The sequence below is a fragment of the Apium graveolens genome, chromosome 6 (assembly GCF_009905375.1).
Source record: "Apium graveolens cultivar Ventura chromosome 6, ASM990537v1, whole genome shotgun sequence".
In the NCBI taxonomy this organism is placed as follows: domain Eukaryota; kingdom Viridiplantae; phylum Streptophyta; class Magnoliopsida; order Apiales; family Apiaceae; genus Apium; species Apium graveolens.
This window is the reverse complement of record NC_133652.1, coordinates 1,987,155-2,000,908: the sequence shown is the minus strand read 5'-3', so window position 1 is coordinate 2,000,908 and position 13,754 is coordinate 1,987,155. Positions and strand designations below refer to the sequence as shown.

At 34.5% G+C, this 13,754-nt stretch overlaps 2 protein-coding genes across 2 annotated transcripts; both read left to right on the top strand.

Annotated features, from left to right (window-relative positions):
* Nucleotides 1-3,462: 3,462 nt before the first annotated feature.
* Nucleotides 3,463-7,121, top strand: LOC141665896 (serine/threonine-protein kinase AFC2-like). Its single transcript, XM_074471880.1, has 11 exons — nucleotides 3,463-3,701; nucleotides 4,664-4,850; nucleotides 4,956-5,136; nucleotides 5,237-5,285; nucleotides 5,387-5,501; nucleotides 5,717-5,808; nucleotides 5,911-6,067; nucleotides 6,172-6,236; nucleotides 6,320-6,417; nucleotides 6,512-6,614; nucleotides 6,702-7,121. The coding sequence occupies exons 1-11, from the start codon at nucleotides 3,594-3,596 to the stop codon at nucleotides 6,849-6,851; spliced, it is 1,305 nt and encodes a 434-aa protein (XP_074327981.1). The 5' UTR covers nucleotides 3,463-3,593; the 3' UTR covers nucleotides 6,852-7,121.
* Nucleotides 7,122-8,911: 1,790 nt separating this feature from the next.
* LOC141666520 (quinolinate synthase, chloroplastic) lies at nucleotides 8,912-13,717 on the top strand. The gene is made up of 7 exons (XM_074472572.1): nucleotides 8,912-9,778; nucleotides 10,321-10,605; nucleotides 10,885-11,103; nucleotides 11,212-11,391; nucleotides 11,999-12,511; nucleotides 13,017-13,178; nucleotides 13,269-13,717. Exons 1-7 carry the CDS (start codon nucleotides 9,053-9,055, stop codon nucleotides 13,347-13,349), a joined length of 2,166 nt encoding a protein of 721 aa, XP_074328673.1. The 5' UTR covers nucleotides 8,912-9,052; the 3' UTR covers nucleotides 13,350-13,717.
* The last annotated feature ends 37 nt before the right edge of the window (nucleotides 13,718-13,754 follow it).

Sequence of the window (13,754 nt, the reverse complement as noted above, 5' to 3'; positions counted from 1 at the left end):
CTTGAGAATAGTGTTGAAGATGATCTTGAAGACGATACAACACCGTTGGAGCCGGTTACACGTAAAGAAGCACTCAAGGCATCAAAAATGCTTAATAACTTTTTGATGCAACATGAAAGCACCACACCCGAGTTTTTGATGCAATAAGGAAGATTAGAGATGAGCTTCATGTTGATTTAAATTATATGAAAAAGCAAACTACAATTGAATCATATTTTACAAAAATGTAATAGCTATATTTTTATGAATATAAGGGAATTATTAATTTATAGTTTTATTGGGACCATATTTTTATACAGAGTTTTCAAAAAAATTATTATCTTATTATCTTATCGAAATTGATCATTTTTTGAACTGGCCCAAGTCGGGACCGGACAAAATTATTAATTTAGAGAGATTATTAATTAATCGAGTATTAATTTACAGAGGTTTTACTAATTTGTTAACTGTTTTTCAGCGAAAAACTGGTTGTTGTCTGCAACAACAATACCAAACGCACCATAAGACAACTCTCTCATCCCTTGTATTTAAGGAATCACAAGTTATCCCTTATTTCATTTTTGTTAATAAATAATTGATTTCTCTCTTCTTTTAAGTTCTTTTCTCTCTCTTCCTTTCATATCTCATTCAAATTTATTATTATTATAATAATAAGGAATGAAAATAAGAATTATTGTTGGAGTTCAAATTCAAAATCATGTCTTAAATCACTGAGAGTTAATATTTTATAATATTTATAAGGAACTTGTTAAATAGACTTAACACAAGGTCTTGCCACATCTTTAAAGAGACAGGGGCCGGCTCTAATGACAAATTTGACAAGTCCAATAGGATTATCCTAACTTAACACAAATTTGACAAGTTCAATATGATTTTTAGTCTTCGTCAAAAAAAAAATATGATTTTTAGTCAAATTTTAGTTTCAGGCTGTAGGATAAATCAAAAAGTAATAATCAAAAAGCGACCCAATATAACTTTTATAACGTTGTTTATAAAAAAATATTATACATGTTTTTTATTGCATTTAGGTACAAAATCGTATTTTTGCAAATAAATTTAAAAGTCAAATTTCTGCAATAAATTATAAATAACGAATTTTCCCCAAAAAATTACTTGTAGAGAAACCTCTCAAAATCTATCTATACTATTATATTAAAGACGAAACAATAAAGTTTGATTTGGTAGTGATAGTAATGTTATTTAAAATAAAACATCTTCATAAATAGATGAACATTGACAACATAATTATAATTTGGTTTAAACTAAATAATATATTAATTTAACGAGGGTCAGGCTTAACAAAATTATACTTAATTAAAAAATAAAAATAAACGATATATAGTTGGTTGGATTCGCGAGTTCGGGCTAAAATAAAATAATAAAGTCCCAGCTCAAATAAAATAAAAATTTGAAAAAAAAAATCGTTTCATCGATACAATGTCATCGGGATAAAATAAAATAATTCATATTAACAATTTAGCTTAAAACAAAATAATATTCTTCCCGTACTGAAATAAAATTAAACAAAAAACTAAGTATGATTAGCCGAATTTGATTGATATGACGTGCCTGAACCCAAGGGTGTAAACGAGCCAAACTGTTCGTGAGCTACTCGAGTTCGGCTCGTAAAAAATTTGAACTCGGCTCGAAAATAATCGAGCCGAGCTTGAGCTCGAGCTTTTCGAATTTTTAACCGAGCCGAGCTCGAGCTTTAAATTATTCGACTCGTAAGGTTCGCGAGCCTTATCGAGCCTCTATTATTTTTAATTTTTTTATTATAAATATATATTTATGTAAATATTTATTATTTAGTATATATTATTTATTTTTATCGAGTCGAACTCGAACCGAACTCGAGTCGAACCGATCATATTTCAATTATTTTTTTAATATTTAGTGAATTAATTCGAGATTTCGAGTCGAACTCGAACCTACTGAACCTTTTACGAGCCGAATTTCGAACTTGAAATTAAAGGCTCGCTCGAGCTCGAGCTCGAACCCGAACTATTTTAATCGAGTTCGAGCCAAGCCTCGCATTATTCGACTCGGCTCGGCTAGATTACACCCCTACCTGAACCTAAAACAAAGATTTGATTCCTCGTACTAAAACAAAATGATAAATACAACTGATTTGACTAAGAAAAATATATTATTGAATCGGGTAAGAAACAAAATCAAAATTTGAAAGGTAATTCGTTAATCGATATAATGTTATTATGCTAAAATAAAATAAAATATGTCATTTATTCAATTTAAAACCAAATAATATTAACCGAACTAAATTAAAATTAAAAACAAAATAGATGTAATTAGCTGAATTTGGTAGATATAAAAAGGTATGTGGCTAAAACATAATGTATATTATTAATCTATGTTAAAACCAAAATTAAATTTAAACTAAACATAATTTTTATATTAATTGATTCGGGCTAAAATAAAATTAAAATGTATCTAATTTATTGGTAGGTATAATATAGGTTTATAAGTGTTGAAAAATAGGAATCCGACCCTAATAGCCAAAATACTAAAATTTTATAGTTCATTTGCATGTACAATGTTTGGATTTGTATAAATTATATGTTTTCTTTAAATTCTATAACATACATGCTATTTTAATAAAATAAAAATAAAGTTGATTCTTTTGTCGCGGTATAATAGCGTCGAACTAATATAATCAATATAGCTCATATGGGTTAAAAGAATTATACAATTGATTCGTAATAAATCAAAATTATAATAAGAAAATAATCAGGCCTGCAAAATAAAATAATATGTACTTTTATCATTGATCCGGGATTACACAAATTAAACTAACTTAATCGGAAATGTTCTTTGTTTGATACATGGTACTTACTCACCAATGTGAAGTGTAAGTTATCAAGGGGAGGCTGGTGAACAACTTTTCATGTTTCATGGATATTCAATCTTTCAAGTAAGTTCAACTTCCCTTCCTTGTGTTAACCAAACAACTCTATCAAATGACATTTCCCAGCTATTTCAAGTTCCTAAGTTCCTGGGTGTTTTATTGTCAACCAAACGATCTCTAAGATAATTTATATATATTATTATATTGATATGAGTTTTAATTTAAACATAATTATATTTTATCAAAATACCTTTAAACATCAATAAAATTATAAATTTCAATCCTTACATTACTTTTTTAAATTAAAATATCACTAACTTATACCCCATATGTGTATTTTTAATTATTATCAAATCATATTATTAAAATGTTAATTAAATAAATTTTGTTACTTAAAATTTCCACTTCAAATTAAATTCAAAAAATTATATAATATAAAAATTATCCAAAAAACAATAAAATAGACTTATTCAAACATGGGCTGTCTACGATTTCAAAAAGCCCAATATGAATAAATTTACTTTAAGCCCATCCGTATTTATATTAGGGCTAGGTCTCGAGACTCCGATCCAATTTAGAACACACCGCTCTTATCCGCTCCGCCTATATATACAACACACATCCCCTCTATTTTTCTCCCTTGATAATCTTGCGGTTTATAATCTCTGAGCGTTGAATATTTTGATTTTTATTATTATTAAATTCGTTATTAATTTTCCGATCGATAATGGAGACGGAGCGTATGATCGATTTTCCACACACCAACATGGATCGTCGACCGCGAAAACGACAGCGTTTGGGCTGGGATGTTGCTCCTCTCCCTCATCCCTCTATGGTATTCTAATTTTCTCCTCGATTTAATTGTTTCAGATCTGATTTGATTGATTGACTTGTTCTTCTTAATTTGTATGTTTGTATTGATCTCTGTGTGTGAGTTGGGTATGATTCGTGTTGATTGTATAGAGATATTGTGATTGTTTTTTTTTGTACAATTATATGTTCATATTGAGGGAGGGAGAGAGAGGGTGGTTGGGGTTGGTGGGGGAGAGAGATGGAGAGAGGGAGAGAGAGGGTGGGTGGTTGGTTGGTGGGGGAGAGAGAGATTGGGGGAGATAGAGACGGGGAGAGGGAGAAAGAGGGAGAGAGAGAGAGATTGGGGGGGGAGAGAGAGATTGGGTAGAGAGAGAGGGTGGTTGGTGGGGGAGAGAGAGAGATGGAGAGAGGGTGATTGGTGGGGAGAGAGATTCTGTTTGGTTTTTTTACTAGCAGGGGAGATGTGTGATTTACTCTTTACTGAATCTTTTTATGTTCGATTGGCTTAATTTTGGGGTGGAAGATGACCTAATTGTTTGAACATAGGTATTAATGGCATGCAATTAGAGGGTGTTTCTGGTTTTATACTAAATACAAAATCTTTCTGTGTTTGATTGGTTTAGTTTTGAGGTCGAAGATGACTTAATCATTTGACTTTAGGTATTGTTGGGACATCAGTAGTGGTTATTTCTTGTTTTGTACTCAAAAACTTAGAGGGTTTTATACGCTGTTTGATTTACTATCTTGGTTTATCAATTATGTTGGTATAGAAACTTGTTACTTTTTGGAAGGAGGGTGTAATGATTTGTACCTTGTTTTAGGAATTGAATTATTATTTTGAAAGCTATTCTGTATGAATAGTTGTTATGATAGATGATTGGTGCCATAGTGTATGTTAAATATTTGAAGGTATTAAGGAGGGATGAAGATCTAATTTCGTATTGAGCAATATATGTATGTCTAATTGTTTATTCCTTGGTGCAGGCTCAGCTTGAATTGTTTTGTGCGCAAGAAGTTGCAAATTTCACAAGCTTTTCCTCAGGAATACCTACAGAGAATACTAATTCATTGTCTTTGAAGGAAGTGGCTCGGAATGACTCTCCCCCGTGGCGAGAAGATGACAAAGATGGGCATTATGTGTTTGCTGTTGGAGATAATCTAACATCTCGCTGTAACTACCTTCTCCACAATATAGATATTGTGTTTCTTGTTTCGATTAATCAATATTTGTTTCTGAATGTGTTCTTGTGTTCCTTTTTAAATGGGACTTTTACAGATAAGATTCACAGCAAGATGGGTGAAGGTACCTTTGGTCAAGTTCTAGAATGCTGGGACAAAGAGGGGGAAGAAATGGTAGCCATTAAAGTTGTCCGAGGTGTTGAAAAATATCGGGAAGCGGCAATGATTGAAGTTGATGTGCTGCAACAGCTTGGTAAAAATGAAAAAGGGGGCAACTGGTAAGTTCAATCTGATTTGTTTTGACAAACTGTAGATGCTTATTGTAATTTGTTCCATTTGTAAATTGTGTTTGGTGTTAAATTGGTTTATTCCGTGCAGCTGTGTGCAAATAAGGAACTGGTTTGACTATCGTAACCATATCTGTATTGTAAGTACATATAATGATAATTTGGTGGATTAATGAATCTCAACTGGGTAATATAGCAACGGGGGTTAAGATCTTTGGATGAATTTAAATGGTCTTAACAGGTCTTTGAGAAGCTTGGGCCAAGCTTATACGATTTTCTACGGAAAAACAGTTATCAATCCTTTCCCATCGATATTGTCCGGGAGATTGGCAGACAACTGCTGGACAGTGTAGCATGTGTGTAGTAAATACTTATGCCAACTTTTCAATTGTTTTGTTTTGTTTTATAAAGACTACAGCTATGAGATATATCATAACAACTTTAGATTTACAAGTTATTTATTTTTAGTAAAAAATTGTGTCAAAGCATCTTATAAGTAGGTGACTGCTCTGATTTTTATCATCTTACTAATTTATGTGATAATAATATTCCTATGCTTATACATGTGCAGTCATGCATGAATTGCGCCTTATACATACAGACTTAAAGCCTGAGAACATACTTCTTATTTCTCCCGAGTACATTAGAGTTCCAGACTACAGGGTACAATATGGGGAACATTATTTGATTCACCGCATATCTACTGGTTAATCTCCGTATTAGGAACTTATATAAATTCTGGCATAACTCGTAAATATTTTACAGGGTTCTTCAAGATCTGCGAAGGATAGTTCATATAGTAAGAGGGTTCCAAAATCAAGTGCCATCAAAGTTATTGATTTCGGCAGCACAACCCATGGCCGGCAGGATCAATCTTACATTGTATCAACGAGGCATTACCGTGCCCCAGAAGTCATTTTAGGTCAGTTGTATTTCCGGCACGTGTTTGAAGTCAACTTTATGTTCTTCTCTGGTTTAGCTTAGTTCCATCGGAGGGTTTGTTTCAACAATATTTTGTCGCTATAGGACTTGGGTGGAGTTACCCTTGTGATGTTTGGAGTGTTGGCTGTATCTTGGTTGAACTTTGCTCGGTAAGCTAACTTCTAATATTGCCATCTTTTGGTGATAAACAACCATCTTTGGATAATTGATGAAGTTTGACAACATCGTTTAGGGTGATGCGTTGTTCCAAACACATGAGAATTTGGAACACCTTGCAATGATGGAGAGGGTCCTTGGTCCACTGCCACAGCACATGTTAAAGAGAGTAGAGTAGGTTGCCCAACTCTAGATGATAAGTAGTTTCCTTCCCAAAATGTTTGCAGGATGTCAAATTTTATAGTTACTTTTGTCCATTAATGTTTAGCCGGCACGCCGAGAAATATGTCAGAAGAGGCAAGCTGGACTGGCCTGAAGGAGCTGCCTCTAGAGATAGCATCAAAGCTGTAAATAAGTTACCTCGCCTGCAGGTTCTTTTGATCTTCGATCTTATAGTAGTCTTTTATTGATATTGCTCACAAGATCATGTCGATAACCAGGAATGTCTCATATCGCAGAACTTAATCATGCAACATGTAGATCATTCTGCTGGTGACCTTATACATCTCCTGCAAGGACTGCTAAGATATGATCCTTCAGAGAGGTTAACAGCTCGTGAAGCTTTAAGGCATCCATTCTTCAGCAAGGACAATATCAGGAGATCTTAACATATATAGCATGAGAGTATGGTTTAGAGAGCTCCTGGCTCTTCATTCTTCTTCCTTCTTTGCAAGGGACAGTAACAGGACATCTTAATCTAGAGCATAACAACAAGCATGCTCAAATGGAACTATAGGAGGAGAATAATTTTGAATCTTATTATTAGATCGACCTTGTGTTGTGTACCAAAAGAACATAGTTCATTTCTTTGTACTGAAGAAGAGATGTATTTGTCTTTGTAAATATGAAGATTGTAGAAATTTTTAACTTCCTCTTACCCCGTCTTGTTTATAGATCTTAGGCTCTTACCTTTCCTAGTTATAAACACTTGACAAGCTATTGGTCCGAAAATTTCTTCTCCATTGTTACATAAAGATGTACTATGTTTTTGGAATTTTATTTTGATTTTGATTTTGACGAAGAGATGTAATAAAAGTAGGGTTTTATATCAAAGTGCCCACCTTTCTTTGTCAAAAAGTGGCTACCCGATCTTCTCGGAGTCTTGTTTTGATCACTAATATCAAAATATATATTACGCGGTTAAATCTTGAAAAAAAGTTATATAAAAATTAACAGAATTGTAATCGATGTGTGACCCACTTGAGTTACAAAAAGGACGTTATGCTTCTTTGTAATTAAATATTCTAACAAACCCATCATCGATTAATTAAATTTTAGGTCAATTTTTTTTTTCAAAATTTATCGAAGTGATATATATAATAATTATAGTGGCCAAAACGAGTTCCCGTGAAAATCGGGTAGCCATTTTATAATTTCTGACAAGAACGGTAGGCTTTGATATAAAATTCATATGATTTTTTCGATTAGATCCTCAAACTCAAATCCGAATTTAGATGCGAACAAACAGAAATGCCATTTGGATGCTAACAATGGGGGGCTCCAGCACTTGTATTCAATTTCAAAAAGATGAAGAAAAAGAAGGGTTGAAACTTGAAAGCCGAAACGGACCCCAGGCATTTGCGTATCAGCAGCCATTTTCAAATTTTATGGTTGTTAAATTTTAAAATGTAGTGGAAATAAAAATCTACTGTTGAGATTACTAGACAGTACGAAAAACGGACAAGTTGACAAGCCAAAGTCGAATTCCATAAATTGAAAATTATGTTCTAGAAAGAACTGAATTTTGATTTTTATTTCATGCTATATAAAAAATACGTTGTGGTTTAAATAGATACACAAACAAATGTAAAATCATAAGAAAATACTAGCTAGTCCGAATTAGCATCCAAAACGGTTCTCAAATAACATGTATAGTTGATAACATTTGTAATAATAAAATATGACATCAAATACATACAAATACACACATAAATTAAAACACGCCTGGTCATCTGTCAGATTATTCGAGACAAAATTTTATGAACCAACTCGTATTATTTACAGTTGAATCTCAATAAAATAATAATCGATATGATAATCTTATTAAAATAATATTTTTTTCGGTACCAACATAATATATGCAGTATATTTTTACTCCTGATAAAATAATAAATTCGCTAAAATAATATTTTTCTCCGATCCCACCCCTATTACTTTAAAAAGGTTTAACAGTATACTATAAAGTAAATTTAATCAATACTTTTTAACCATCAAAATCAAAAATTACTATCCTCTTATCACAGTTTTAAATTTTACGGAGGAGAATTTATAATTATGTTTTCTGAATTAGAGCCGATCGCTTAAATACGGTTTATCTTGATTCACGTGATTTGCAGACTATTACATAAATCCGTAAAATTTATCTAATGTGCACCCAAAAAATAGCGGCGGCAGATTAACTCCGATTAAAAAAAAAGTTAAATATGAAATCTTCATAGGTTTACCCTACAAGATTAATTTTACACAAAATTTCCCGATCCCCAAAAAATGAGACCTTGACCCTTTGTTACAAAGGAACTCCCGTACAGAATGAAAGACATCATCAGTCAGCCAGCCATTCAATTTTCAAAGTTGTCACCTGACTCAGATACGCAATCACATTTGGCGCGTGAACCTACGTGTCATATTAATATTCCTCTCAATTCTTCTCTCCTCCACCAAATATTTTAATACTCCCCGCTTTTTTCCCTATCCTCTCAATATATTTAATATACTCCCCCCTTTTTCCCCGCCAACGGCTCACATTTCAACGCACTCCTCTCTCTCTCTCTCGCCACCGCATCTCCGCCGTGTAATTCCACCGCCGGCCATGGACGCCACCTCTCTCTCCTCTCTCCTCTCCAATCTCTCCCATCTCTCCTCACTAAACCCTAACCGCTTCCTCCCCTCTCCCTCTCCCTTCTTCAAACCTATCTCTCTCAAATCTCTCCACACATCTCTTCACACAACACCTCATAATTTCAAAACGACGTCGTTTTATTCGTCTTCGTCGTCGTCTTGCTCCGCGGTGACGTCGTCTCCGCCGCCGCTGACGGATCTCGCGATTGACAAGCTAAACAATCTCATCACTGAGTTTGATGCGTTAGAGCCGATTGACCGAGTCAAATTGCTGTTACGTTACGCGAGTTCGTTAGAATCGTTAGATGAGACCGAGAAAGTTGTTTCGAATCGAGTGATGGGATGTACGTCGCAAGTTTGGTTAGTGGCGGAATTAAATTGTGATGGAAAGATGAGGTTTAAGGCCGATAGTGATTCGGAGATTAGTCGAGGTTTTTGTTCGTGTTTGGTTTCGATATTGGATGGAGCGGAGCCGGAGGAGGTTTTGAGTTTGAAAACCGATGATTTGGCGCCGCTGAGTTTGGCTTCTTTGCAGAATTCTAGGGTTAATACTTGGCATAATGTGTTGATTAGTATGCAGAAGAGGACTAAGGCTTTGGTTGCGGAACGAGAAGGGAAGAAGTTTGGGGAATTGTTTCCTTCTCTCGTTGTTACGAGTGATGGTGTGCAGGCTAAAGGGAGCTATGCTGAAGCTCAGGTTCGATTGTTTGTTGTTGTGTGATTAATTATTTATTGGTTTTATAGCATGTGTATGTTATAATGTTGGTTAGGGTTTATAAGTAGTGATGTTAATTGAAGTATGCGAATATCGTGCCTAGGGTATTTGTAGGTTGCACACGTGCTGTTTGAACCTGAGAATCTTGCATTAGTTATATTACATCAACTTGTTTGCCGATGTCTTTAGCTTCAGGGTAGAGAACTGAACAAAATACTGAACAAAATACGGAAGAAAGGGTTAATTATAAAAGTGATTTGCAACACTAGCAATTAAATGAAAAAGATTAATAAGAAAAGTGAACACTGTGATCAGGATAAGGATAAATATATGAGACTGTAATAAGATTTGCAATATCTTTGCATGGTCATCTCGAGCACATGTTCAAGGCACAAATTTTGTTACTATACAGATTTGTAAGTATGTAAAATATAATCCAGTCATGTATTTTAAATATACAGCCATCTCTTGTGCGAAGTGCGGTATATTTTAAATATCCTAAGTTCATTATAGCTAAATTGCAGGCAAAATTTCTGTTCCCAGAAGACTCAAAAATTCAGGAGCTTGCCAATTTGCTGAAGGAGAGCAAGATTGGTGTTGTTGCACACTTTTACATGGACCCTGAAGTCCAAGGTGTTTTGACTGCTGCACAGAGTCTATGGCCTCACATTTATATATCTGACTCATTGGTTATGGCTGATATGGCTGTGAAAATGGCAAAAGAAGGATGCCAATATATAGCTGTTTTGGGAGTAGATTTCATGTCAGAAAATGTGCGTGCGATCCTTGATCAAGCTGGATTTCCAGAGGTAAGATCATTTCCTAATCCCACCCACAAATTCAAATCTATACAATTACTTGATGATACAATTCTGTTCTTGAAGTTCCTATATTCTCACAGTTTCCAACCAGACATTTAGTTTATAGTATGAATTAATGTCGTGTGGTTTTAATGTCAGAAGTACAAGTTTATTTAAATGTGTATATATTTACTACTTTCACTGCCTAACTTACCATTGTTTGAGGTCTTACTGATTTATAGTTGTGCTGCTTGTGCTAATGGTGTTGTTTTGACACATATTTTGCAGGTTGGCGTGTACAGGATGTCCGATGAAAAAATTAGTTGCTCTTTGGCTGATGCTGCTTCTAGTCCTGCATATATGGATTATCTTGCAACTGCTCCCGTGTCGTCTCCCGCTTTGCATGTTGTGTATATAAACACATCACTAGAGACAAAAGCTCATGCTCATGAATTAGTGCCAACCATAACATGTACTTCTTCTAATGTTGTGCAAACCATTTTGCAGGTTGTGTTTCTACTGCATTTATATACATCTATTTTAAGAGGCATCTTCTTTCTAATTTAGTCTAAGTCATTTTTATTAATGAAAGTGTAAATGTGATTTATTCTGCAGGCATTTACTGAAGTACCGAACTTAACTGTACTATATGGTCCTGATTCCTACATGGGTGCAAATATTGCGGAGTTGTTTAGACAGATGACTGTAATGACTGATGAAGAAATTTCCGAGATACATCCTAAACACAATAGAAATTCAATCAAGTCGTTACTTCCTCGTCTTCATTATTTTCAGGTTTCTGGTCTTGACTGATAAAACTATGATCTTGTTCGATTCTTTAATGCTAAATTAGAGCCTGCCAGTGAGTTTTGTTGAAAAAAATGTTTTAAGGCTTTCCATTCCATTAGGTGCCAAATTACCTCGTACCATATCAGAATTATGTGCTTGTCAAAATAAGAAAGGAAGATTAAAGTTTGGAAAATTGATGAAGTAAATAATTATGTATTCCCTGGGAAAAGCGGCTGTTTAGTTTAAAATTTGCACTTAATAAATCTTGCATATTCTGTTTTCCATGTTTATTTGATTTGACAATGAGAGAACAACTTTGCGTTGGACTATCTGTTCAGTCAAATCTGCCCGAAGATTATCATCTTGTAGATCCCTGGCAGAAATAGATCGAGGGCTAAGTGAACAGTCTTTGCATTTGTGTGTAGTAGAGTCCTCTGATTGTGTTGATATTATTATCAGTAATTAATTTCTCGGATCCCTTCCCCCTTCTCCCCCCTTTTGAAGTCCGAAAGGGAAGGGGGGTTTGCTTTCTCCTTTGCTTAATATTTTCTGTAAGATATGAAATGTAAAAAATCCATTTTTCAGTTGTGCTGACATATTTTCCACATGCCAGGATGGTACTTGCATTGTCCATGATATCTTTGGTTCTGAAGTAGTGAAGAGGATAAATGATATGTATTGTGATGCATTCTTAACTGCTCATTTTGAAGTCCCTGGTGAAATGTTTTCGCTTGCTATGGAAGCAAAGAGAAGAGGAATGGGTGTAGTGGGTTCAACCCAAAACATATTAGATTTTATCAAGCAGAAGGTACAAGAGGCTTTAGATAGAAATGTCAGCGACCATCTTCAGTTCGTACTGGGAACAGAGTCGGGAATGGTAACTGCAATTGTTGCATTAGTTCGCAAGATGTTGGCGTCTGTTGATTCCTCTAGTAAAAGCAAAGTTAGCATTGAGATTGTTTTTCCTGTCTCGTCGGAGTCTGTGACCACAACATCGTGCAGTTCACCTCAGGGTATAAGTTTGACTGAAGTTGGAGATTTCATGAAAGTTCCAATTATACCTGGAGTAGCAAGCGGAGAAGGTTGTTCAATAAATGGAGGATGCGCATCTTGCCCTTATATGAAGGTCTGTGTTTTCTACTCTAATTGCACTACTCCTTTTTCTGCACAAAGCGAAGCCTCATTTGACATTTTGTTATACTAAGGATACATAATCTATTCATGCCTATTACTGGGATTAGTGACAAGTTAGTGGCAAAAATAACATTTCTTATTGAAAACTGAAGTGCTTGGTGTTTTTAAGTGTACATGATTACGGGAAACTTATTTGTTATTAACTCGCTGATTAGATTGTAACTGTCATCCCGTTGCTTAGACATTGATGAAGTGGGGTGAGTGCATCCAACTTGTGTGCACCAACTTAGATTCGATTGTTTTTTAAAATCATAAACTTAAATTTTCTTTGTGATGTCCAATTCCATGCATATCCAATAGATATAAAAACTGACACTTATATCTGTGAGGATGAACTATTGACATGCTTAATATTGAACTTTGCATATTTCCTTTCTTTTTAAAATTATCGTATGTGGTAGCGAATTCTCACTCCGGAAAGTCTTTTGATCCACCAGATGAATTCTCTAGCGTCGTTACTTAAAGTTTGCCAGCACCTGCCAAATAACAGTGATAGACTTTCAGCTTATGAGGCAGCACGGTTTAGTCTGCGCACTCCTAATGGGAAACTAATTTCAGATGTTGGTTGTGAGCCAATACTGCATATGAGACACTTCCAGGTCAGTATTCAATGATCTGAACATAAGTTTGATGGATTATACTTTCTATTGTAAATTATTTATTTAGATATCCTTTTGATGGCTTTGCAGGCGTCAAAAAAACTACCGGAGAAGCTCATCAGTCAAATACATAACCGTTCGAATAATGGAAAACCAGTGTCATTTAGCTAGCACCGACCAGAGCTTGTTTAGTGGCTAGTAATTTGATGCTGCTGGATGCATAAAAAGCTGGGAATGCAACTCTTGACTCTGTTTTGCGCATGCCAATGCCGTTTTTGCCTACAGAGTATATATCTATTATCTTGAATTTTGCTTAGCAGGAAGAAATCCAATATACAAAATGTTTTGCTCCTTTTGTTTCTATATATTTGCCTAAATTTACAATTATAGGAGTTATGGAATAGTTGTCTGCTATTTCATTTTAGTCTACTTTAAGGCAGCTGGGAAGAAATAGTCTTCTATTCTTGTTCACTAGACATTCAGCAAAGTCTGAATATGTCGAGAAATAAGGATGTTATATAGTCTGCTATTTTCTCTTCTTTACCATTTACTTTTTTTTTTCTCCTTTCTTTGTAT